This window comes from Protomyctophum bolini (assembly GCF_963924005.1).
Source record: "Protomyctophum bolini genome assembly, chromosome: 24".
NCBI lineage: Eukaryota > Metazoa > Chordata > Actinopteri > Myctophiformes > Myctophidae > Protomyctophum > Protomyctophum bolini.
The window spans coordinates 11320110-11347195 of NC_137885.1; the positions used below are offsets into that span (position 1 = coordinate 11320110).

General features: G+C 42.5%; 2 protein-coding genes across 4 annotated transcripts in view; one reads left to right on the forward strand and one right to left on the reverse strand.

The window, feature by feature from the left end:
• Positions 1-1549: 1549 nt before the first annotated feature.
• Positions 1550-6904, reverse strand: LOC308311493 (FUN14 domain-containing protein 1). Of its 2 annotated transcripts, none has more exons than XM_080758184.1 (5): positions 6647-6904; positions 5975-6149; positions 5476-5551; positions 4704-4838; positions 1550-3436 (listed from the first exon to the last, which is right to left on the reverse strand). In XM_080758184.1, exons 1-5 carry the CDS (start codon positions 6669-6671, stop codon positions 3359-3361), a joined length of 489 nt encoding a protein of 162 aa, XP_080614310.1. In that variant the 5' UTR covers positions 6672-6904; the 3' UTR covers positions 1550-3358. The 2 variants fall into 2 exon arrangements, with proteins under 2 accessions (XP_080614310.1, XP_080614311.1); XM_080758185.1 differs by having other exon boundaries at positions 4710-4838; positions 6647-6890.
• Positions 6905-7351: 447 nt separating this feature from the next.
• Positions 7352-27086, forward strand: part of LOC308311392 (lysine-specific demethylase 6A-like) — a 53119-nt gene continuing 33384 nt past the window's right edge. For both annotated transcript variants that reach the window (XM_080758078.1, XM_080758079.1), the window contains exons 1-7: positions 7352-8019; positions 8227-8293; positions 18687-18795; positions 21706-21755; positions 23174-23232; positions 23799-23919; positions 25025-25079. In XM_080758078.1, the coding sequence (XP_080614204.1) occupies positions 7778-8019; positions 8227-8293; positions 18687-18795; positions 21706-21755; positions 23174-23232; positions 23799-23919; positions 25025-25079 (703 nt within the window). In that variant the 5' untranslated portion in view covers positions 7352-7777. The remainder of the gene's footprint in view (positions 8020-8226; positions 8294-18686; positions 18796-21705; positions 21756-23173; positions 23233-23798; positions 23920-25024; positions 25080-27086) is intronic.

Consider the following 27086-nt stretch of genomic DNA (forward strand, 5'->3'; position numbering starts at 1 on the left):
AAAAGTCAAAACCTTTTGTTTATTTTTATTTCGAGGACCCCCAATAACTCTGAGAGTGTAGGCTACAAATGGAACCCAATTACCACTAATGGACAACTAAGTATAACTTTTATGCACCATACTTATTACTTTCCCCCATGTTCTACTCATCTCTGAAGCAAATATTGTACTTTTTTTGTACTCTACTAAAATCATTTGGAAGCGTTACTGTTACATAGATAGATGCAGTGGTGGAAAAAGTAGGCTACTCCCATGTTTTGTTTTTTACATAAGGTAAAACAAATTCTAAATGAGTTTGAGTAAAATAACTAAAATATTAGCATCTACAATAAAGTACCAAAAGCAAAAAATAGTTGGAATGTCCTACACACACACACACAGATGCCACTAGACGGTGCTGCTGTGTATCTGTGGCAGAGCCTTGCGTGCAGTTTGTTCACACAGCCTTCTCATTGGAGGCGCTATCGATGGAACCGATTGGCTGATGATGTGGTCATCGCATGCACTTGAAACACGCACGCCACACACACACGAGCACGCGCACACACACACACACACACACACACACACACACACACACACACACACACACACACACACACTCACTCAATAATAATACATTAAAAAAACACACCGTTTTTGTTATGTTAATACAAACATTTATTAAATTGGGGTGCGGTTGCATGTCTCCCTGCTCTTCTATTGACGCATTTAGATTTGTGTCAAAGATCATGTCTCACCAAGACACAAGATCCGACAGGAATTTTGACTTCTCTTAAATTATGTAATAAAGAGAACAGTCTTGATGATCAGGTGCAGGACAAAACAGACCAGCACTAAGACTATGATACAGTCTGTGCAGACTTTCTCATAACCCATAATACAGTAGATAGCATTGGCTCCTAACAGCTTACACCAAGCTCTTGTGCTTTGGCAAAGGTTTTATCCTGGAAGAATTTACACCCATTGATACAGAGGCTTCAATCTACAGTAGGATGCTTGCTGATCACAGATTATGACTTGTGTTCACAACTAAATGTAGGGTAATTAAAACAAAACATGTTTATTTGCTACTGTCTGAGTTCTCTACAAAGTGGTACCCGGACCTGAGAATGCATTTTGGAGACTCCAGTCCACACTCTATAGTCTATATAGTAATAGTATATAGCAATGATTACTAGATACCTACCAGGCCTCCATTCCGAAACCCCACCATTCCGAAACCTCGCCATTCCGAAATGAATTTTTCGGAATGGTGGTGCTTAAGAAACAGCACCATTCCCAAACCCACTTTCACCCACCTCCACCCACCGTCGATCTTCAGAATAGCGGTGTTTAGGAGTGCCGGGGTGTACCCGTGATTTTATTTTAAGCAAAGAAAATCACTTACCCTATACCATCCTTTACAGCTTCTCCATTCAGACAATATTAATTCAATATCCTAACACCAAACCAATTTATCCATAACACTAAATATGACCAAGTCTGAATTGTGCACAGTGAATTCCTAGGAACAAAGTTAACAAATTAACTCAAACTACTAATGCAATCAAAGTTGGCCAAATCAGGCAACTTTATTTCAAAATAGAATGAACAAAGCAAATGAAGGGGGTAAAATGAATGTAAAAGTGAAAAAAGTTAAACAAAAGCACAAGAAACCAAAATAAAAACCCTTTGAAGTACAGAGGTAAAAAAAAACAGCGTATATCTGAGACATATTGCACCGTTAGAGAAAGGCAAAACCATCTAACCGATAAGCAACTCAACTTATTGATCTGGTATAATCTATAGATATATCCAATGTAATACACAAATACAGCATCAATGTCTTGTTGCTACAGCAACGTTGCAGAATGTACAATAACAAGAACCACGGCTGGTGGCCTGGCGTTCCCCTTGACCAGTGGTTCTCAAAGCGGGCTCCAGGGGTCCTTGAGAGGGTTCTTCGAGGGTCCCCCGCTAAATGATTGGTAATTAGGAACCAAAAGGACCCATACAGGCGTGTAACTCTGATTTTTTACCGTCAGTTATACTGGGTTCGTGACCCAATAGATAGCAGAGGGTGGTCGTTGAAGGATTTTGGGAATCACTGCCCTTGGCGACAGGACTGGCATCACTTTTGGCACAGGTAAGGCATCACCTTACCTGGCTGTGAGAGGGCGGGCGATGTTGGGGTGCGAAAGATTCTCGTCCGGTAAATAAAGACCGTGTGAGGATTTCGATGGCCAGAAGAACAAATTAATCCTCAGTTTAACATTTAAAGGTACATGCAATACCGAGTTGAGGGCTGCTGTGTGTGCGTTTGTCGCAGTTTGCACATCTTTGCTCGTGGGCAATTAATTTATTAATTAATTTATGCTGTAATGGTTTCGGTTTCCACCAGAGAGAAGATGACATGCAGTGTATTTTACGGTCATTCTGAAGACAAACGTTCGTTCAGCCACAGCAGTTAGAAGATTCAAAAACTGTCCGAGTCATTTGCTAAACTCCTTATTTGGCTGGTAGAACACACTCACATTCATAAACTTCAGTTCAGGTACCAATTCCAAATTCCATTCCGATGCTATTTGTAGTCGTCACTTTTTTTAGTTTGTAGTTGTCACGTCTGATGCTATTATTTAGTGTCACTTTTGGCCTATTTATTTACAGTAGTTACTCATTTAAAGGATCACTTCACCCATTTTCGGTCAACGGTATGTTCATACATTAGGTCCTCACAAATGCTCGTCAGAAAATGGCACCATTTCGGTCTACTCACCCTGTGTCTCGAAGAGACCCGTCTACATTGACATAATGATATTAGTCAGGACCAGGGGGAGTCAGATTAGTGGAGACCAAGCTAGGGAAAGCTTAACGTACAGAGAGGAACATGGCTTGGTGACATCATAGTGACACTTTCACCAGTCTGGCACATTTCTACGTTATAACATCGCTCCATGGAGATGTGGAAGAGAAGAGTGTTCCCTGATACATTCCATGCACTCCAGTCCTTCAGCACCAATTCCAAAATATGTTTTAGGAACTATATCCAATTCCAAAAGTCCTCCCTGGCTTTAAACACAAGCCTTGGCTTGGGACCAGAATCACAAAATAACAGAATTGTCAATGGAGACAACAAAGTCACATCATCATAGCACTGTTACAGCAAACCATGCTAAAAAAGAAGAAAACGTTTTAACTCCAAAAACGCAGTATTCAAACGGGTTCCCCACACATTGTTGTTAGGGTAGTGAGGTAAACAATGGAACAGCAGTGAGTCAGTGACAGTGTGTACTATTGAGTGTGGTGAGCGGATTCACAGTATGAACGATAACTTATTGTGGTCTTATCGGGAGTTTGATGGGGACGGACGGCGCCCTCATGAGGCCATGCCGAGTAGGAAGCCGCCGACAAAGCCACTGGAGACCACGATGTTCCTCTTTATGAAGTCTGTCGCCTGGAGAGAAGAGGAGAGGAAGTGATGAGATTTAGCCCCTTAGACCCAAAACCCCAACCTGACAATCACTTGGAATTGTAGGAGTTGAGGCATTATAGCCGTTCTACAAGCTCAGCCTGGCTAATGTCGAACCCTGAAATATGGGCTAGATACGCAGAAATACTTTTTTGTAGCTTCCAAACTACGTTGATAAGATAATCAGCAGGAATCACATTTGCATTTTCTAATAAATATTCCTAATCAATGCTACCAGTGCATGCTTTATTGAAACTAAGACATTGCACTATAAATCAAGTGTGAGTTTGTCAAAAAATGTCCACCACAAAAAGTGGTGCTGGTCTAAAAATGCATGAGAAGCCATGTCTACTGTATTCTGTCGTATGTGTCTCAACAAAAATAGCAGATCTACAAACCCATGTGACATGTGTGCTTGCAGATCTGCTATTTTTGGAATCGGCTTACATTAAGAGAGCCTGCAATGTAAATGGCGATGACTCAACTACTAGTGGGTGTACTATTTCAAATTATACTCTAGAGGGCAGTGCTGATGCATTGTGCAGCTTGTTTCCAAGTGGAAACCTCATGTCCAAACAACTGTTACTATTCAGGATATAAACTCAAAAACAGCAAACATAGCAGATCTACAAGCTCAAAATGCAGCACCATCAGCTACTTTTGAGAGCTTTTGTGTGATGCTGTAGTTACTAGTTAGTATGATCAAGTTGTAGGGCATACATTTACAAACACAAAAAACATGAGGTTTCTGGCTGACAGCAAAGATATGTTGAAAGGAGACCACGTTAACTAGGCTAGTGGTGCTCAACCACAAAATAAGAATCAAACAAAATAACCATATTTTAACTGGAGACCCCTGCACCCTGACACGTACTGGGAAGTGTAGGAGTTGAGGCATTGTTAAGTTTGACTCTGTTCCACAAATAAATAATGTGAAAATAGCTCAGCTATTTTTTGAAATTTTGCTCTCTTATATTATTTGACAGGCTTCATGGAGTGTGTAATTGATAGAAAACAAATCATTTTGGTGTCCATTTGCAGTATACACTCTCAGAGTTATGAGGGGTAAAGTTGGAGAACCACTGTACACTAAATGGAACAGGGCCTTCATCAGCAGTAACACCTGTGAAAGAAGTAGGGAAGGGGGCCGGCAGTAGGAGCAGTTATTCTGTGTGCATAGAGCCCGTTACTACTTTAACCATAGCAACTGATTAACAAGGAATAGACAAAGAAAACTCTCTTCTCCAGGTACCTTTACCTCCTCAATGAACGAGTTGATTTCAGGAGCTGCTTTGTTGGCCTTCTTCTTCAGGTGCTTCTTGGCTTTGTTCACGTCTTTCTCCACCTTCTTCCAGTCCACCTGCACGTACCCGCTGTGATTGGCCATCTGTGGGGCGACAAAACCGCGGGACGATGAGGACGACATAATCACTTCAATATGTGGCCAAACAAAGTGTGATGATTAACACGTCGTCGTTACCGACCTACAATAGCAGACCTACAAGCCCTGTCTGCTATTTTCTTCACGCAAGCAACACTGTCGTGTGATGAAGTATGAATGGGTATTTAGTATAATTGTGACCGAAAGTCGCAGTTAAAGGACCACTTCACCACTTTTCAACCTATCTTCATATATTAGGTCCTCACTAATAATCATGATAAAATGGCACGATTTGTTTCTACTCAGTCTGTGTCTCATAGAAGAAGTGGGCAGAGTACACTCAAGACACTGCCCCCACTATCACCCTTAGATCTCCATATATGGAGCTGACCTGTTCTGACATTCCATTATGTTGATCTGACCTCATCAAACCCTGTACACTCAAGACATGCTCCATATGTGGCCAGGACAGAATTAATTATGTTGATCTGACCCCCCCATGCAAAAGCGCCAGCACACGCCCAGCAGATCTCCCGTCACCCAGGCGGATATGTTGATCTGAGCCCCCGTGCCAAAGCGCCAGCGCTCACCCATAGTACTGTCACCCAGACGGATACATGTATGCTGTAGTTTTTTCCCCCACCTGTAACAAGAGGAATCCTCCGCCCGCGGCCGTGGCAGCTATCTTCCCGACTCTCTGGAAGACGTAACCTGCACACCTGGCAGGGGACAAAGACATAGGTTCCACTGTTTTATCCATGACAACGGAAACAATTCAATTACATTTTATTAACCCATTAAAACCTGGTCATTTTAGATTTGAGCTATACGTGTCACGATTTTCTTTTTAAATAGAAGAGATATGCAAGCTTACAGTGTGTCACTTTGTGCTGCACTATGAGCTTAAGATTTTTCTGCCATTATTGATAGTAAACGGTAGTCTGACAGGAAATGAGGAGAGAGAGATGGGGAGTGACACACAGCAAAGGTCGTCTGGATCGGGAGTCGAATCCACGACACACTGTCGGGCGGTATTAGCAGCCTAGGTGCCCGGACCGAAGCACTAGCCAAGATCTGCCACTTTTGAAAGAAATATAATATATATATATATATATATGTTCTCATTGTTCTGTGGACCCTACCATCCAGTGACCCCTCCCATCATGATCTGTGTGGCCACGGAGTACTTCGCTGCGATGGGGCCCGAGTTGTTCCCAAACACTCTGCTCCACCACTGGTGTGTGCGAGCGTATTCTGTCAAATCCACCACCTCATAAACCTCATCTTCACTCTCTGGGTCGTCCTCCTGACCCGTTTCTGTGTGGAAGAGGACACAATTTTATTACTTCTATTTCACGGACAAATTATTCAGGTGTAGTTAGTGGGCTGAATAACTACAGTATGATACCATTGTCATTATTAACTGGTCAAACACACACACACACACACACACACACACACACACACACACAATTCAAATGGCTTTATTGGCATTGAGAAAACATACGTTTACATTGCCAAAGCACACACACCAAACGAGGAACAATTTAAACATATATAACTTAAGTCCAATTTTATGTTTAGTCTATTCGAAAATAGCCGATCTACAAGCTCACAACGCGTCGCATCGAAACGCGTAGTGAGCTTGTCGATCGGCTATTTTCGAAGACATCTGTAATTTCTTCTCTTATGGTTGTCCCTGGCACCAAATCTGTCCAAATGGGTGGTCCGTCGACAAAATTAATATCAATTTGGGGGTCCTTGACATGAGAATGTTTGATAAAGATCGGCGGGGATAGTTTGTTGTCACTCACCTTCTCTGTGGTCCACCGACGCCATTTTGGATCAACTGCCTCTTATGTCACCAGTATGTTGACAATACTGGACTCCGCCCACTTTGCGTGATGCTCGGCCACGTCACTCAACGCTCTGATCTTCATGTACAAATTGTTGTATTGTTTATTTGTATTGTGTCTTGTTTTTGTTTTTTATTTTCTGTGTTTTTGTTGTTTGTGCTGAATAATTACCTGAATTGTCTATCATATTTATCGTCAAAAAACTTGAAGAGAATACAAATGTATATTTAGAGAAAAACAATAAAACCCAAAATTGATTAGACATCATGTATTCAATACTAGTCTCTACTGAATAATATGAAAATGTTTCCAAAAGTACTGTATCACGCACGCACACCGAGTGTATATGTGTTACGCGTGTGCAGATAGCCCATTGGGCCATATAATCAATGCATAAACATGACGAATAACAACATAATATGTTGTTATTCGTCATGTTTATGCATTGTACATACATGTACCGGTATGTATGTATGTATGTATGTATGTATGTATGTATGTATGTATGTAATCATATGGCTAATAGCCTATATGGGAATAAACAAAGTTGATTACAATATGAAATTATGTGGCTACTGTAGAATACACAGAGTTGAATATTATGTGAATGCAATGTATGGGACTAAAGTCATATGGTGGCACGCGGCCGCTGTCATTGGCCGATGAGACACGGGAGGGCGTGGCTACAGCGGCGCGTGGGTTCGCTCGGGTGACACAATTATAACAACTTTAGCCCCTCCGTGGCTGCAAAGGATTTACATGGTGCAGAAAATCAAACAGAATTTCCATTCCGGATTATTACCTTTTTTATTTTTTTGTAACCAGAGACAGAGACACCATCAACGACAAAACACGCGCGTTGAAAAAATGTGACGTTTTGAGGAGAGCCGCTGCGCTCGCGCTCCTGTCTGTAGAGAAAACGGGGGGATTGTTGTACTTCAACACCGAAGAACCGCATCGGTTTTTTCCCCCCTTTTAAACTTTCTCATCAGTTTATAATCACGATATTTTAACAGTTTTTTTAATTATTATTTATTTTATTATTATTTCCCTCGGAGTTCTCCGCTCCTCGAAGCCAGGTTGATTTCCATGCAATCTCGCGGTGTTGGTGGTGGTACTGCTGCTGGTGTCGCCTCCTCCTCCATCATCGCCGCCGCTCGGAGTGTCTCGCGCTCGGCTCGCGCTGCCGCCGCCGCCGCCGCTGTTGCGGCTGCTGGTGATGAGGAAAAGAAAATGGCGTCGGGGGGAAAAGCGAGCAGCGAGCCACCCGAGCAGGAGGACTTCCCGACGCTGACAGCCCAGGAGAGGGACGCTCTGGTCGGCGTGGACAGGTCGGCACGGCTTTTTTTAACAACGCTCCTGACGCAACATTTTTCAACGGTCAAAACTAGGGTTTCTCCCCTCTCTTTTTGCTCTGCACGTCGACGTTGTCGAAGCGTTGTCTCAAGGAAGGGGGGGAAAAAACCTAGTTTTAACGGCTAACTGACAGTTTGTTCTTCTTCTTTCTTGTGTTGTTTTTTCCCTTTTCTTTTTCGCAGCTCGCTGTTCGGGTTTCAGAGGCTTCGCGAAGATGGCGCCAGCAGGACGAAGGCCCTGCTCGTCAAGGTAAACTATAACGGCCGGTAACGGCCACCGCTCGAGCGGTTACGGAGAGAGAAGGAGCAGCTCGCGCTGGCGGCGCGGGGCGGCTTGTTTTGGGGCTGTAGCCACCTTTAGCTTAGCTCAGTGGTGTAAAGTAACTACGTACATTTACTCAAGTACTGTACTTAAGTATATATATATATATTTTTTTTACTTAATACTGGAGTATTTCCAAATTTCAGTACTTTACTTCGACTCCACTACATCTCAGAGGCAAATATATATTGTACTTTTTTACTCCAGTACAATTATTTGTTAACTTTATTACTAGTTACTAGATTTTTATTATTTGGAAATAGCCGATCTGAGCTTGTACTAGTAGATCTTCCATTTTTCAAAATATGTTTATACATTGAACTTGTGAATGGGACAAGTAGGCCTAGTGTACTCGAGTATTTACAGTACATTTTGATACCAATACTTTTGTACTTTTACTAAAGTAAAATTTGAATTCCGGAGTCCGGATTTTGTCATTTCTACATTGCCGTATTGAAAAATGTACTTTTAGTTTTCCCACCACTGGCTTAGCTTATAGCTAGCACTGAGAGGAGCGATTCATACACAACAAGCAAAAAAAAAAAAGCAAGGCCCCCGTTGGTTCACTGAGGAGTGGGGCGGACTCCCGGTTCGACTCCTTGCTCGAATGAACGCCTTTCAACGGGGGATGGTGTCGACGTGCGTTTCTCCGGTTGGAAACGCACTTGTTTTCTATTCGTACGGAGAGGTGGGGAAGTGCATTAACGTAGCCCACCACAGAGCACACAGCCTCCTCTATTAGCCTGGAAGGGGAGCTAATGTTGCTAACTGAAGGAGGCTGCACCTGCGGGCGCAGCCGGGGAAAGGACGCTCCTCTACGGTCAGTTCATGCTGGGTCACCCCGGTCCCGGTCGGCCGCCGAAAAGCGCAAATGCACAATATAGCCTTGCATACACACGTAACCGACGTCACCGTGGCTTTTGTTTTTGTGTAACTGTGCGTGCGTGTGTGTGTGTGTCAGTGTGTGTGTGTGTGTGTGCGCGCGCGTGTGCGTGTGTGTGATTGTTGTTGCACTATTATATTAATGAGGAAACTTTGATGTTGCTCTGCAGATTGTGTCCATCTCATGCTGTTTTCCATGAACGCATCAGTGGGTGGATGATGATGATGATCAAAAGTAGTAAACGTTTAAGTTATAATCCTGCAGGGTGGAGAGAACGCCAGTTGTTAAACTGTAGGGGAGGAGGGGCAGGTTGCTTTAGTTGTCTGTGCATTTTGCTTTGCATTGAGTCAGTGCATGCCCATGTTCAGGATCTGACCCGGTTGTTTTTTTTGAAGGAGAAAGTCTGCAAACGACTTGACATTTACATGTAACGTTAGTGGCTGGATCGCTGCCTGGGTCAGTCCAAGATGGCGGGACATGGAGGAGTGACACCGGCAGCTATGATCATACCCGGTTTGATATGAACAAGATCGACCCTGAAGCTCTCCCGAGTGTTTCCTTCGAGCTTTAGACCGTTGGTGTGTCTGTGTGTCATTCTCGTTATAGCAGCCACAGTCAGTCTCTTGCTTACAGTCTTGCATTGCTTCTCTGCGCGTGTCTCTGTTTGTGATATGCAGATAGCAAGCTGAGTTTGAAATGCATTTATTGGACCTGTAACTCTAACGCCACAAGCTGCAAGCTTAACAGGGCAGAGCAAAATGTCTATGCATGTGTCCTGCAGCCCGGCTGGTGTTTGACAGCGCATCGCTTGACGGGCTGGTCCAGCACTCTGAATGTGCTCGCTAGGTGGTGTGGGATAGCTGCATGAAGCAGTGCTGTAGTGTAACAGTGATTCTCAACCTTTTGAATTGCAATGCCACCCAGGTTGACATGCATTAGGTCACAGACCCCCATTTGATACAATTATTTATCTCTGGGACCCCGATCTACACTATGGAATCTTCATGGTAAATTCATCATAAGGGTCCATTTGGCTCCATTTATACATGCAGAGTTACAGACTCATAATAGTCCATTTGGTACCATTTGCACAGAGTAGTTACACACCCATAAAGGTCCATTTGGACGCATGGTGGTCCCCAGACCTGGTGTTGATTTAAACACTGTTGCAGAAACGGTTTCTGCGGGCCACGCAGCACAGGTATACTATTAGACCACAAAACCACCTTATTTGCATCTGAGTTTGCACGCTTTGTTCTGGTATATATTTTTTGTTGCAATGGGACAGTGCAGTTTTTTTTGTCTGATCAAAAAAGAGAGACCTTGCCAAGGTAGCAGCCATATAAAAATAACATTGCAACGAAACACAATTATAATGCAACATATCTTTGCTGTCGGGCGGAAACCTTAAACCTGGTCTGTCATACACATACTGTCTTTTTTTTTTGTTGGAAAAAATAAAAAATATATAAAGGTTTCAGTTACCCCCCAGAAGCCAAGATTTGAGTTAAAACGTTTGCTGTGAAAGAATAGTTTATTTCGTTAAGAGTTGCACCACATTTTCATGATTTTTCACTATCAGCTTGTACATCTGCTATTTAGTTTAAAATAATGGTTAAAAGTGGTTAAAAGCTAAAGTGACACGGATGCGTTCCAGGTCTTAACCCATTTAGACCGTAGGATTTGTGGAGCCGTATAGCTAATCCAACCGATGGATTGAGAGGACGTGTACACACGTCCTATTCCTAGCGCATTTTCATTGATATCAGACGAAAGAAAAATAGCTTCTGCTGTTTTTGCGTTTCCGGTCTGCGCTGTTACTCACAGCGTGTGCAGCACGCTCTTCAGAAGCGTTTATATTCTAACCTCGACACACACACAGGAACTGCAGTCACTCTGTTTACTTCTTCCCATTGCCTACGGCCGATCACGTGACACGCACAACTGAGCGACACACAGTTGTGCGGCGAACATATATTGACACACGTTGCAGACTTCGGAAGGGAATGCCATTAGCCAAAGTTAGCAAAACACGCCAACAGTTTCCACTAACCATGTCTTCATCCCGACTCCGCCGGTTATGTCCGTAATCCATTATTCAGCCACTTCATACACATTCCTATTTCCCTCAATGTACATCCCACAATGCACATCCCACATTCATCAACAACACCATGCTAATATCTATATACTACAGTCCATGGCCTGGTGTAACCTCATCGTGTTGCCAACCGCTGTCTTCACTCATACCTCACGCATATGGGTCACAGTTTTCGCTATAACACCCCTGTCATGTTTTCATTCAGTTGCATATCGATGTTTCCACAAACAAACTGCTGAACGGTAACGGGTCAAGTGGGCACCTTGAACATCTGGCCACCTCGATGTAAAATTGGCTATTTGGTCCAAAACGTTAAAAATATAAAATATTTTATAAATGGTCTTGGGTCAAAGAAAGTACTCATGATCATTACATATGTCTAATATTTAAATTGCTAGAAAACCTGTATAGCCAGTCATTTTCGGGCATAAAAACAACTTGACTGATAAACATTACATTACTTAAGACCATTTTTCACTTCTTTTCTTTTCTTTTCTTAACATTTTGGACAAAATAGCCACTTTTACATCAAGGTGCCCAGATGTCCAAGGTGCCCACTTGACCTGTGATCGTCAGTTAAAAGTGTGAGCCAATAGAACAAAGCGGAGATCCGGGCACACTTAATGTTAAAAAGGAGGAAAACTTTATTCAACGGACATGTTTCGACCTATACGGTCTTCAATTGCACTAACTGGCACGTGTGCTCATAATGGATTCTGTCATTAATCAAGGTGCCTGCAATTTCATGTCATTGTCTTTTTATAGCCTGCTACAGTATGGAGTTTAATTCGCTATACACACAAGTTCACAACATGACACGTAACACACACGCACGCACGCAGTACTGCACTGCGTAGCCCTACATGGACGCTGCTTTGCATGCCCTGGCTTGAAGGCAGCCAGTCATAACTGTTCTTTCACCGCAATATTTCTCTATTATTTTCCCCTCTACAAGTTACAACTGTGTGTGTTTGTGTGTCTCTCAGATGTGCTGGCTCTAGGTGCTGGACCTTCTAGTTTAATACAATTGTATCGCGGGTTCAACTTCTATATAATTGGCATTACATATCCCCAAATGGGGGAATGTGTTTGTAACCTCATCGTGTTGATTGGCTAGGACCTTTCATGTGGCGGATAATCACGCATAGCCAGTGCCATAACCATCAATTCAAATTCATGTTTTGTGTTGATTTGTTAGACATCTATATGTATCGTATCTAACTCCATTTTTTAGGTTTTAGATTTTTTTTGCATACATCAGTGCTATTGAACACCCTTTATGTCTGTGTGTTTTGAAAATATTTAACCAATGGAAAGTAGTAAAAGCTTTGGAAAAACCTTATCTCCATTGGATCCTCAAACTGTCTGCTAAAGCAACTAACTCCACCACCTCTCCCCCTCTTATGCAAGTAATTGACAATATATAAAGTCACAAAACCAACTTTGATGGGGAGGTATTGCTTTGTTAGACTTTTCTAATTTCCTGAATTCTTTTTATTTTTTATTTCCTGAAAAAGGAACATTTTGGAGTTAGGTGGTTTCTTCCCGACAGCAGAGATATGTTATATACTGCATATTGTTTACAATTGTGTCACAGACGTTTTCATATATTCATAGACACAATAAACATTATCATGTTAGATTCACGTTGATGTGTATTTTGATTTGACATTTAACCACTTAACTTGACCTTTGACTCTATACTTAGTCCACTCTTTATTCCCTCTACACTACAGCACCCCAAACCACCTTCCCTAGTGTGAGGCGTTGTGAGCTTGTAGATTGGCTATTTTAGGCTGAAGTTCTCAGAATAGGGATGCTAGGGTTCCAAAAAGTTTCTATCACACAAAGATTTGTGTAGTACATCCCCTAGTATAAGGGTCCCAGACCCCCTGTTGAAGACCCCTGCCCTAAACAATTTCATGCATTCTTTCGCTGTTTATCAGCATCCACTGCCGGTGTTTGTTGCTCGACCATGTTGCTGGTAATGTTTGAGGTGCGATGGGTCATGACTCAAAGTCACTCTCCGTCTTAACGACTTTTATTAGTTGTGAGTGACTGGCCTGGCCGACACTGTGCGTTCTGCGTTGCATGCACAGCTCTGAGCCTGCCATATATGCACAGTCGCTGGAGGTGCACCATTTCTGACAGAACTGGGTCATTGTATCACCACCAATGGTTAGGTGTCATTGATACGGCCTAGACTTGGAGCAAGTAGAATGAAGTCACTTCTCCAGTCTCCACGTGTCATTTCACGCAGTCGTTTCTGTTAAAGAGTTGTGCATGCTTTTCACACGCTAGCTAGTGTTTAGAAGGGGGGGCATCATGCCACCATATATGGCCGTCTCCATATATAAAGATCATGACACTGACCTCATCAAACCCTACATGGAGAAGGCTGGATCATCACCTAGATCTGCATATATGGAGCCGGCCATCAACTCTACATCTGACCTCAAACCCTTAGATCTCCATATATGGAGCTGACCTGTTCTGACAATCCATATGTTGATCCTACCCCTTCCTCCTTCCTCTTTGATGTCTCCCTTTTGACTGATACCTGTCCATTCAAACTCTAGACAGGCAGCCCCGAAGTTATTAGTGCAACCACGCCCGGCCCGGCCTCATCAAACCATGTACACTCAAGACACTGCCCCTGCTGCCACTCTTAAATCCCCATATATGGCGCTGACCTGTTCTGATATTCCATGTTGATCTGACATCCTAACAAGGGGTCTGGGAGTGCAAGGGTGCTTGTGATAACGTTAAACAGAGGTGAGTTTGTCAACACTGCGTCACCCAGATAATTCATGCCGTTTATTGCCGCATCGATACCGCAGCCTCTATCAATTCACCTATCGTCTGGATGTTGGATGTTGGATATTGTGCCATGTCGATACTCGAGTAGTTGAATGCACCACTATAGCTATGCCTTCTCACTTCTAATCAGTAGTAGAACAATTACTCAAACTACAACTAGCCCTTACCCGTTCTGAATATATGAACACCAAATGATGTACAGTGTAGGTGATGCGATGTAATGTAAATCCCTTGACTCCTTCAAAACAGCTCTCAAAGGGCACCTACGGACGGCTGCAATTCGAAACTGGCCCCCGTAAAATCTGAACCCCCCCACTGCCCCCCCCTTTTTCCCCTCACTGTATATTTTTCTTTTCCCTTTTTGCTTCCTTTATGATGAATTCCTGTTCTGTTCTTTAACTATATAGAAGTGTCTATTTGTACGACTCTAAATGTTTTGATGAATTGAACATGGTGGACCCTGTTGTAAACAAGTGTAATGCTTAATTGGGTTGTCCACTCACAGTAAACAGTCTTTGTATTGAGTTTGTACCTGAAATGTACTGTAATTCTGCAAACTGTTCAATCAAACATTACTGATTGGGAGCCAATTGTCCTGTCTCGCTACGCTAACATAGAGGATTTATCCCCCAAAAAGCATGTTTTTGCAATAAACTTTGTAAAATTCCGCATTTACGGCGCACCCTATGGATGCAAATGGAATTGCTTTGGGCTCTCGGTTGATTAAACCACGCTCGACATGTAAATACAATTTGGGGTGGATTGGACATTCCGTTTTGTATGAAACAGGCCCCTCCCACTAACTTTGGAAGCCGATTACAGCCGAACGATGCGGACTATGAAAATTCTGCCTGTGGTGTTTTAATCGGATGGGTCCAGAGATCGTGTGTACCAATTCTTGTGAGATTTGCACTAAAGCTGTAGGTAAAAGAGCATAAAGTGTGTTTTGAAGAAAAGTCAAAATTGCGGAAAATCTATCCTGACGCAAATGGGCGTGGCCTATATGGGGAGATGCGGCATGATCCAAGGAATCATGGGAAAGTGAATTTAGATTTTACGACCTAAGGTTCAAGAGTTATATGTAAAGTGGGCTGTTATAGCGCCACCATAAGGCTGACTGATGTAGTTATGTATTATATTAATTTTAGTAAATATTATGGACCTTCCTTCCAAGTGTAGCTCTGACCGTTTCTGAGAGAAAAAGACTTGATGTGAGTCTTTGCATTTTCTCATCCAAGTCTATGGGAAATTTTAATTCACTAATAAATTACTTAATTATTTACCCATTTTGGGTGGGAACCCCTTTAGGTGTTAGTATTATGTTATGCTTTAGCTATTGAAAAATAGCAGATCTAAGGCTCATAGCACCGAGTGGCACTACGAGCTTGTAGGTCTGCTATTTAAAAAAAATCGAAGAACGACTGACATAGAAACATAGCTTTTTCAGAAAACGGGATGTAGAAGACATTTTTAGAATCTGATCTCAGGTCAAAATGGGTTAATAATTAATACGTTGTTAAATAATAATATAATATGCTGGTCAATGCCTGTGTGAAATGTTGGAGCGATTGGTGCAGCCAGTGAGGAGCTACGACAGACAGACCTTGAGTGAATTATAGTATGTATGATATGATGATGATGATTGAGTGAGTTATAGTATATGATGTTTTAATTAAGTAATGATATCAATACTGCCATGTATGTAGAAACACTGTTACAAGTAAATGTCTGGTTCTCTTTCTCTCTCTCTCACATGCACAGTCGCACACACACACACGGGTCCGCCCGATCACTTCCAGTCATCCCGGTTCTCCATACGGGCCAGCTCGGTGCTTTGCACTCCTGTGTCTTGAGTACATCAATGCATGTTAGTTGTGGGATGACCGGTGCCCGTGTATAGAGGGTATGCACATGCATAAAGTGAGTTTAACATAGATTAACGGGGTACAGGCTTTAGTTCCGACATACTATTGGTCTGACTGTCATTAGACCAACACCCAAACCAAAACCCTAACCGCAAGCATGGTGCAACGCATGTCGGACCTTTGGTGTGTCGGATGCATGTCCCAGTTTAACGTAGTTTAATGCAATCAGATAGGACTTTTCTGTTTAGATGTATGGGCTATCAAGGCCAGATAGTAGGTTTTTTTTCACTCAGTAGGCGTTCCCGCATAACGTCTTGTTCAGGGTATGATGTCACGCGCATATCCTCTTTTGGTTTGTTTGCTGGCTCGCAGCTCTTGGGGTCTTTAGGAGTGTCCTGCTAGTTCTCCTGGCTGCTATTTTCTGTCTCACCCTTGGCATTCCATCATACAAACAGAAATTGGCTTTGTATTCATAATGATCCAATGCCAAAAACACAATGAAATTTTAATCGTTAATCACAATCGCAATTTTGACAACTTAAATTTGTAATTGTGACATCCCTATCCCAAGTTACATTTTTCCATCCAGTGAAAACACAGCCACATGTGTGTCCTAAGACACTTGGTCTGTCACCACCCAACTCGCTCAGCTGTTGAAAGAGAAAGTCCCACTTTGTCTGGGCCGGTCAACATGTGTTACCACCACATGTGCTGCTGTGTGTTGTCTACTCTAGATGTGGACTTTCAGTGTCTTATTAGAAGCCGTAGAGTAGACCATGAAGTGGCCACAGCTTAGCTTGGTATTTGAAGGAACAGCTGACTTTGTGTTTAGTGTTGGTGTGACTGTCCAGGACGCCTGTCCTAGGTTCTATTACTGCTCTATACTACTGATTCTCGTCAAAAAGAGATCATTAGTGGCATCTGTTTATTGACGGCTGTGCCAACTGTTTAAAAAATATATATACTTTTTAAGTGTTTTCTTAGTAGGTTCCAGTGTCTGGATGAGTATTGAAGCGCTTGGGTAATATAGCTCATTGGTTCCCAACCTTTTTATACTTTTTTTAATACAGAAAATATTTGGCTCTCCAAGTACCACCATAATAACTGATGTTAAAAGGAGCTTATACCTGCCCTTTTTGTTCCATTCCTAAGCCAATATTGTTGCTTCTCTGACTAAGCTAAGCTCTGTCTAATCACTAATCGGCACAACTGATGATATTTCTAATGTGATTAATCCGTTCTCAAATATTTTATTAACGGCTAGGTCATGCTCATTCCAGCACGACTGGATAGCCTATTTCAACCAATTGCTTGGTCAGAAGAACTACCTGTAGTAATGTAAATATTTCATTCCACTTTTGTCTTTTTTTTCCTCTTTTCTTTTGGGCGGGGGGGGGGGGGGGGGGGGGGGGGATCAGAGCGGGGATCAAGTACCACCAGTGGTACTGTACTAGTACCAGCTGACACCCTTAGGGGCTGTGTATGCCACATGGCATTGTTTCCCCCCCCATGTGCACAGCGTATGGTTTAACCCATTCAGGACGGGAACCTCTTGGAGTTTTAAGCATTATGTTATACTTGTAGCTTGTAGATCTGCTATTTTTGAAAAAATCGTGAAAATGTGGCAAATATTTAGAGCGAACGTTTTTAACTCAAATCTTTGCTTCTGGGTGGTCCCTGGAACAACACATTTTCAGATGGGGGTCCGCAGCCATATACAGATCATTCTGGGGGTCCTTGACATGGAAAAGGTTGAGCACCACTGACATAGAAACAGGATTTTCAGAGAAGTGTCATAATTTAGGGTTTTTCAGAATTTGTCAGTCATAATTTAGAAGACATTTTGTCTCTCTCTCTCTCTCTCTCTCTCTCTCTCTCTCTCTCTCTCTCTCTCTTTCCCCCCGGCCCTAATGTTATCTGATAAAATATATATATTTATTTGTCAAAGCATCAATGTCAAAATAGCACTACATAATTGCATTATATCAACAAGGATGGGGTGATTTAAAATGTTTATGCCAACTCGTGTTCTGACTTCTGAGCCGTAGTAGCCGTACTGTCGTCACATTGCCATGCATTCAGATTTGTTGCGGTTTGAATACATCCCGGCCTATGTGGGGGTCGTATCCTAGCAACACTAAAAGTGCTGCTTTCCCATTGGTCATGTCATCATCATGAGCCAATGAGCTGCTGGGCGCTTTTCTCAGGCACCAGGTTCAGAGCTCACTCACAGGCAGAGGGGAGCAGAGAACGGCAAAAACAGAATTGTCTGTTTGGGACAGTCACTGGGGAAGATGGCTGATGCAATGCAAGTAGCAGGTGTTGGTGACACTGCGGGTTGCCTCCAGGCCTGCTCCTCCTTCGTCTGACCAGAAGTGTGGAATTCCCTTCTGTGCGTTGAGTCGTCGTTACCGCCGAGCGGCAAACATCTCAGCCTCCGCCGGGGGTCGAGGAACCCTCTTTGCAGGTTTTTCCGCATGCTGTAGCTTTTGGGTTCTTCCTCACGGAAGAAGTCAATGAAATCCTATTTGTGTGACAGTTAATCGTCAGCCTGCTTCCTCTCTCCCTGCCTTGCTTTCACACATGCACATCGAAACATCCCCGGTCCGAAAGTGTAGTTCATGACTTGTGTGTGTTTTGTGTGGTCCGCAGGCTGTTCGCTGCTACGATTCCCTCATCCTGAAAGCTGAGGGTAAAGTGGAGCCTGAGGTATTCTGCCATCTAGGACACTTCAACCTTCTCCTGGAGGATTATCCTAAAGGTGAGTCCGAGACTATATATTCTCTCATCTCTCTATCTCGTTTTATCTCTCTGTCCCCATTTAGTTTAGCCTTCTCACCCGCTTTCTCTGTCCCCCTTTCTCTTCTCTCTGTCCCTGTCGCTCGCTTGCTTGCTTTCTCTCTCAATTGCACTCTCAATCCAGGCACTCTCTTGAATGCTTTCTTTTTGAGTGAGTCGCTGCTTTTTTTGCTCATGTTCTGCTATTCTCTTTCTTTCTGCATGCCTTTTATTCCTCCCTCTTTCTCAATAAATTGTACTTCCTCCTCTCTCACTCGCTTTCTCTGTATGCATAATTAAATGTCCTCCCCTCACGCCCTCACACTTATTTTCACTCATTCATACATTTTGGCTTCACACTCAAGTCCACACGAAAGCACGTACGCATGCACGCAGCCACGCACACGCATGCCCAAACTGTTCTGTAAAGCAAAAAAAAGGGTAAAAAGTTATTGCGTTATAAATTTGGTAATCAGTATGATCAACCTAAGCTCCATTTTGTATTTCCTACAGTGATGATAAAAAAATCCCTGGAAAAACTTGTTCAAATTGTTCTGAAACATGTAATTGACCTAATCGATTTAATCAATCACACACAAACTACACCTGCAGTAGTAGTTTGTAGTATTGAAAAAGAAGGCAAACAGCATGGCTTCACTGTCTGCGTTTGGGTTGCAGACCAATCGGTGTGGGTCGAGTCATGAGTCAATTATAAGATAATCAATGGTTGCGTCCTTAAATGTGATTAAAAGTGATGTAACTGCTTTTATTGACTAGATACTGCTGCTGTTTCCCTGTGACCACTAGTAATAGGGATGTAATGATTGATGCAATAGTTATCAATACAAATTATTATTCAAACTGATGCAATGAGAAATTGCATCAGGGTACTGCACTCGAGTTGGTTGAAGTCGGTGGGACGAACAGTGCATTCATAGATAATAGATGTATACTAGAGCGGACTCGGAATGATGCAAGTTGTAAATGAATGCCCCACCCAGATTATATTATTATTGTTTCCCTTTCATGCCCATATATGGAGTTCTTTGTCTGGCATGCCCAGTTGCTCACATATCTGTGAGATATGCAGACCAAGACGTAGGAATGATGTCAGAACAGGCCAACTCCATACACTGGGCACGGGCCCTGTCCAGAACAAGGGCAGAGAGGCCTTTTTGGGGCGGTTCTGAACAACCGTGGGTCCGACCGACTTGTCACTGGGCACTGCACCCCCTGTGGTGGGGTGGAACGCGTGTGTAGAATACGAAGTACAGGTGCGGCGAGCGGTTGTCGAGTTTTGTGGATTACAGACGTACAAACACACAGAGACTTGGTGCATTTATAGTTAGAATGTGGGCATCTAGGTAAATGGATTTACAGATGTACAAACACACAGAGACTTGGTGCATTTATAGTTAGAATGTGGGTATCTAGGTACATGGATTACAGATGTACAAACACACAGAGACTTGGTGCATTTATAGTTAGAATGTGGGTATCTAGGTACATGGATTACAGACGTACAAACACACAGAGACTTGGTGCATTTATAGTTAGAATGTGGGTATCTAGGTACATGGATTACAGACGTACAAACACACAGAGACTTGGTGCATTTATAGTTAGAATGTGGGCATCTAGGTAAATGGATTACAGACGTACAAACACACAGAGACTTGGTGCATTTATAGTTAGAATGTGGGTATCTAGGTACATGGATTACAGATGTACAAACACACAGAGACTTGGTGCATTTATAGTTAGAATGTGGGCATCTAGGTAAATGGATTACAGATGTACAAACACACAGAGACTTGGTGCATTTATAGTTAGAATGTGGGTATCTAGGTACATGGATTACAGACGTACAAACACACAGAGACTTGGTGCATTTATAGTTAGAATGTGGGCATCTAGGTAAATGGATTACAGACGTACAAACACACAGAGACTTGGTGCATTTATAGTTAGAATGTGGGTATCTAGGTACATGGATTACAGATGTACAAACACACAGAGACTTGGTGCATTTATAGTTAGAATGTGGGCATCTAGGTAAATGGATTACAGATGTACAAACACACAGAGACTTGGTGCATTTATAGTTAGAATGTGGGCATCTAGGTAAATGGATCACAGACGTACAAACACACAGAGACTTGGTGCATTTATAGTTAGAATGTGGGCATCTAGGTAAATGGATTACAGATGTACAAACACACAGAGACTTGGTGCATTTATAGTTAGAATGTGGGCATCTAGGTAAATGGATTACAGATGTACAAACACACAGGGACTTGGTGCATTTATAGTTAGAATGTGGGCATCTAGGTAAATGGCAGGCCTTTTTTGCAACACCACCATCATGGTACAGATTGAACATTAGGCTTTAGTGGTACAGATGAACACTTCTGGACCGTGCCACTGAATCCTTCAGAATAATGGCGCTAGAGTGCCAGCCAGATGAGGGAGCTCATTGTGGATGGATGGATACCACTGGTGTGAGCAAAAACAAACCCAACAAATTAACGAAACCTGAACATTGAAAAATAGCAGATCTACAAGCTTATTGTGAGTTTGTAGATCCAATCTTAGGAAGGTGTATACGTTAACCATAACCTGAAACATTTTTTTATTTGTTATATGAAATATAATACGTTAAAAAAAAGTAACTTAAACAATCTCAAGTCATAACTAGTCTGGAGTCTCATTTTGTAAAATAAATGTGTAATATATTGTTACCGATTTGTGAGTTGAGTGTATCTTGATACCCCAACTAGCGTTAGTTTTCATGGCTGATTGATTGATTGATTGAGTGTGTGTTGTAATCATTGATCGGCATGAGGCCAGTTGAAACGTCTAACACCATTTGTCTTGTCTCCTGTCGTTACAGCATTATCAGCATACCAGAGGTACTATAGTTTACAGTCTGACTACTGGAAGGTGAGATATATATACACACACACACACACACACAGCCCAGATTGGGTTTGGGAGTATGGTTTCCTCTTTCATAATAGGAGTCATTCTTACATGTAGCTTTCCTCCAGTCATATTGACATGACACACTGTGGCCCAGCTATGAGTTCTAATAGAAGTCTGGTGTTTACACACACAGCTGTGTGAAGCAAACAAATCTAGAGCAGTGGTTTTCAACCCTTTTCATGTCAACGACCATTCTTTATTCGGCATTTGAGCCACGGACCACTATTTGATGAGATTCTGCCACTAAGAACCAAAACGTTGAATATTTTGTTGTCGTTGGATAAGATTTGTGTCCACAATGCCATGCTGTATTGATGTTGGTACTGTACCATATGTAGGAGAGGTAGCAGGCAAACATTGACCAAATTAACCATTATTTTACATTCTCTAGACGAGATCTATAATGGTCCATTTGGTTACAAACTCCATTTAGCTGGGTACCACCTGGAATCCCTTCAAGGACCATTGGTGGTCCCCGGGCCACTGGTAAGAGAACCACTGATCTAGAGGTTATCTTTGCCACAATGAATGGAAACTATCGTTGCTGTCGGGCAGAACCTTGTATCTCCAGATTTCAACGTTTTGGCAAATTGATGCCCTACTTTCAGTACTTAAATAAAATAGCAACTCTACAAGCTCAGAACGCATCGCCTTGTGACAAGCTTGTAGACCAGCCATTCACCCAAAAAGGTTTGAGAGCGGTTAAAGGGATATTTCACTTTCAAACATGTTTGTGGTAATTTTAACGTCTACTCAGGCTTTTGTGAGCACCCTAGTTTTTAAGTTGGTTCAGTAACAAACTATACTATAAAAAACTGGTCAAGCATTGGCCAAATTGTCAAATAATTTCAGAAAGAGGAACATTTTTGATGTAAGCCTACAACGCCTCGCAAGTTTCGCAACGCCTAGTAGACCTTTTCACAATGTTTATCTGTGGATCCAACTCAAAGTCAAACTTAAAACTCCAATTCCAAGTGCTTGTCGTTCGAGAGTATCCAGGTCAAATATGATTATTTGGGGCGGTCCCCAGTTCAAATGATTATTCCTGAGTTCATATCAGGGGGTTGTGGACTGGAAATGTTGGAACCACTGTCCTAGGTTGGTGGAAGAAATGGTGGAAGACGAAAGGGATTATTAGCCTGTGTATTATGCGTCATTAGGCATCAACAGCCTGTTGGATTACACATGTAAAGAAATGGTGTCCGTCACTACACACATCTGGTTCACATCTAGAGTCCCGTGGGCCTTCTTTACTGAAAAACACTGGCAGTGGCAGAATAATTAATGAATACCTGGCAGTTAATGTTAAATACATGTATTGCCATTATGTGAAATGTATATTATTGTGTAACTATTTGTCTCGTTCTCTTGTGCAGAATGCTGCCTTTCTCTATGGTCTAGGGATGGTGTACTTCCACTATAATGCCTTTCAATGGTGAGTCCCTGCAACCACATTCCACACCTAAAAAACATGTTGAAGACAGTGGTGCAAAGTAACAAAGTTGGTTTACTCAAGTACTATCTGTTTTTCAAGGTAAATGGTACCATACCACAATGTAGAAATACCTAAATAATAAGTCTGGTTTTCAAAATGCATTTGAGTAAAAGTACAAAGGTATCGGCATCAAAATATAATTAAAGTACCATAATTATAACCACTCATTGTGTAAAATGTCCAATTTCACAAGTTCAAACTCTATCTAGCTTATCTACAAGCTCATAATGTGTTGCATCGCTACACATTTTAAGCCTGTAGATCTGCTCTTTTCAAATAAAGATAAATATATTTAAATATATACTGCTGAAGTGTATTTTGTAATCCTAATTGAACAAGTAACTAAAGTTTTTATATAATTGTTTCATATAATTGTAGTTGAGTACATTTTCCTCTGAGATGTAGTGGAGCAGAAGTACAGTATTGAACTGTAAATGCTCAAACTCAAATGTACTTGTGTACAGTATTAAAGTAAAAGTACTCCTCTCTCTCTCTCTCTCCTCCAGGGCGATCAAAGCGTTCCAGGAGGTGCTGTACATTGACCCAGGGTTCTCCCGGGCCAAGGAGATCCACCTGCGCCTGGGCCTCATGTTCAAGGTCAACACAGACTATGAGTCAAGCCTAAAGGTGCGTGTCGTTTTATATATATTTACACTACACATACTGTACATGGTACACTGTTCAAGAACTGCCTTTCTAGTCTATTTTATCCTTCAACCCTTTTCATGTCAAAAGGGTTGAAGGATGTCAAGTTATTTATTAGGCACTTGAGCCACGGACCACTACTTTTCAGGATTCCGATTAAAAAATAGCAAAAAATAATTCAAATAATAGCCAAAATAGCAGATCTACAAGTCCAAAATGTGTTGCAGACAGTGTGACACGTTTTGAGCTTGTAGATAGGCTATTTTTGCTACGCCATTAATATGCAATAATGTGGCCCTCTGGAGTGAATATAGTGGCCCTCTCCATGGTCAGAGTTTCCCACCCCTGGTGTAACGGCTGTGGTTTAGTTGTGTTGCTGTGTCCAGTGTCCACTATGGCTGTGGTTTAGTTGTGTTGCTGTGTCCTGTATGGCTGTGGTTTAGTTGTGTTGCTGTGTCCTGTATGGCTGTGGTTTAGTTGTGTTGCTGTGTCCTGTATGGCTGTGGTTTAGTTGTGTTGCTGTGTCCTGTATGGCTGTGGTTTAGTTGTGTTGCTGTGTCCTGTATGGCTGTGGTTTAGTTGTGTTTCTGTGTCCTGTATTGCTGTGGTTTAGTTGTGTTGCTGTGTCCTGTATTGCTGTGGTTTAGTTGTGTTGCTGTGTCCTGTATGGCTGTGGTTTAGTTGTGTTTCTGTGTCCACTATGGCTGTGGTTTAGTTGTGTTTCTGTGTCCTGTATGGCTGTGGTTTAGTTGTGTTTCTGTGTCCTGTATGGCTGTGGTTTAGTTGTGTTGCTGTGTCCTGTATGGCTGTGGTTTAGTTGTGTTGCTGTGTCCTGTATGGCTGTGGTTTAGTTGTGTTGCTGTGTCCTGTATGGCTGTGGTTTAGTTGTGTTGCTGTGTCCTGTATGGCTGTGGTTTAGTTGTGTTGCTGTGTCCTGTATTGCTGTGGTTTAGTTGTGTTTCTGTGTCCTGTATGGCTGTGGTTTAGTTGTGTTGCTGTGTCCTGTATGGCTGTGGTTTAGTTGTGTTTCTGTGTCCTGTATTGCTAGCTGCTGATTTGACTCTGCTGTTTTTCCACCTCTCTGCAGCATTTCCAGCTGGCTTTGATTGACTCCAACCCCTGCACTTTGTCCAAAGCTGAAAGTAAGCAACTTCACTTGTCTTCTCTCAAACACACAACTGCCGTTACTTTTAAATCAAAGAAAATAAATATAACCTGTACTCCCATGGATTCAATGAAACCCATTTAGGCCTGACCTCAAAATAAAAATAAAATCTTCTAAATCCAGTTTTCTGAAATAAATATTTTCACGATTAATTTCTTTTAGCAGACCTACAAGCTCGTAGCTATGAGTTTGTAGATCTGCTATTTTTCAATAGCTAAATTACAACATAATGTTTAAAACACCAAAAGGGGTTCCCGCCCAAAATGGGTTAATATTTTCACTGCTTTTGCCCGACACTCATACAATATATATAGCCCAATATAGCCCAAATAATTTTGTCGTTTGTGTCTGGCAGGGATGACATGCATGAACTAAGCCGTTTGTTTGCTATGAAAAGTACTAATCAAAAAGTGGAATGTTTTACAGAGGCCAGTTCCGAATTGAAGCCACCTATAAGTGCTCTTTTATGGCGGTTTTAAAGGAGAGTAGGATTTCACATTTTGTACTCTGACTGTTGGTAGGGCATTCCACATTTTGGTGGCATAACGGCAGTAGAACAAATGTATCCCCTTGAGCCAAATCTGATTTGTGGACCTCCCTCCGCGGTGTTGTTTGTGGGCGTCTTTAATGTCTTTGACGTAGTTTGACAGGTACATGGTTGTCTTTGTGTCGTAGTGTATCTTGAAGACCAGGCCCATTGCAAGTTGCTGTACTCTGTCGTCTACCCTGAGCCATCCCACCCTAGCAAAATGAGCCGCTGGTTAGATGAGTGGTAGGTGTGAGGCCAAGTAATAGTCTGACCACTGGAATGTTTGCCCGGATGAAGGCCCGTTGGCCCAAACCATCACTTTGGTTAAGTGTTGTGCTCAGCGCATATGAAATCAAAACGATTGAACTCCACAACAGTGTGTCATTTCAAGAACTTGAGATTCATTCATTCACAGATGATATGACACACCTTGACTGAGGGCCTGCCATTGGAAGTTTTTGTCGTTTTCCTTTTTTCACATCATATGAAAGCAGGGAATCATAGCTTCAAATTGACATTGGTTGTTCAGTTTGACCCACCAGTTTTAGAGATATGGCTGATAAAATAATGTCTTAGAGAAAACGAGTTGAGAAAACGGGCTTGAATCATCATAATTTTCGACCGTGGTCGAGATCATAGATTTCACAATGCTACGCCAGATTTTCCGGTCCTTCATTGCCATCCCCAGTTCCTGCTTACTGATGCATGTGTCCCTAGTGATGACATCAGGGAACGACAGATTTCTTCCTCCGGTCTCCTTTGAGGCAGGACTCCAGAGAAGAAGGGAAGATATAACCTCATTGTCAGCTCTGTAGCAGTGGCCGGCAAACTGTGTTCTTCTCGATCGGACTAGTGAAGAAACACGGGGAGGGTTGCCGTATATTAGATTTGTCGATAGGTGGCTCTTCCAAGAGAGATTTTGCCCTCTCATTAGAAGGCAACCCTCTCTAATTTCTTTGAAAGTGTCCATGTCTCAGAGCCATTGAGTAGAATCTCTGACAGCTCTGACATTTATTTCAGACATGCTCCTGAACAGTCTTGCCGCCATGGCAGGCTCTGTATCTTAGCTGCAGGGATAGGCATCGAGAATCGATTCTATCACATGATTGGTTCCTGTGAGTTATTGAGAATTGGCATGACTTTATGTCTGGAGAAACATGTAAATGAAATCAAACCACTGGCACAAAAAATAAAATGCAGTTCTAATACAGCTTTTGACGTCTGTTGAATTGCCCAGCAAATATCGGTAAAAAACAAGGGAAACTGGAGCCCACCACACACCGGCTGCGTCCGCCGCGCGGCGGACACAGCCGCCTCCATTATTTTCAATGAACCTATCGCACACCGGCTCTGTCCGCCGCGCCGCGTAGCCTGGCGCGCCGATAGAACCAGTTCTATTTTCCAGGCGGCGCCGTGCAGCAACGCGCCGCAGACTGTGTGTGATGGGCTTGGCTT

What these genes read in the sequence shown, in the direction of transcription:
- LOC308311493 (XM_080758184.1), bottom strand. Translation starts at nt 6,671, where the DNA reads ATGGCGTCGGTGGACCACAGAGAAG. An exon ending in GAGGATTCCTCTTGTTACAG is followed by an intron (nt 4,839 to 5,475) that starts GTGGGGGAAAAA and finishes GTCGCCCCACAG; the next exon opens with ATGGCCAATCACAGCGGGTA. An exon ending in CGTTCATTGAGGAGGTAAAG is followed by an intron (nt 3,437 to 4,703) that starts GTACCTGGAGAA and finishes TCTTCTCTCCAG; the next exon opens with GCGACAGACTTCATAAAGAG.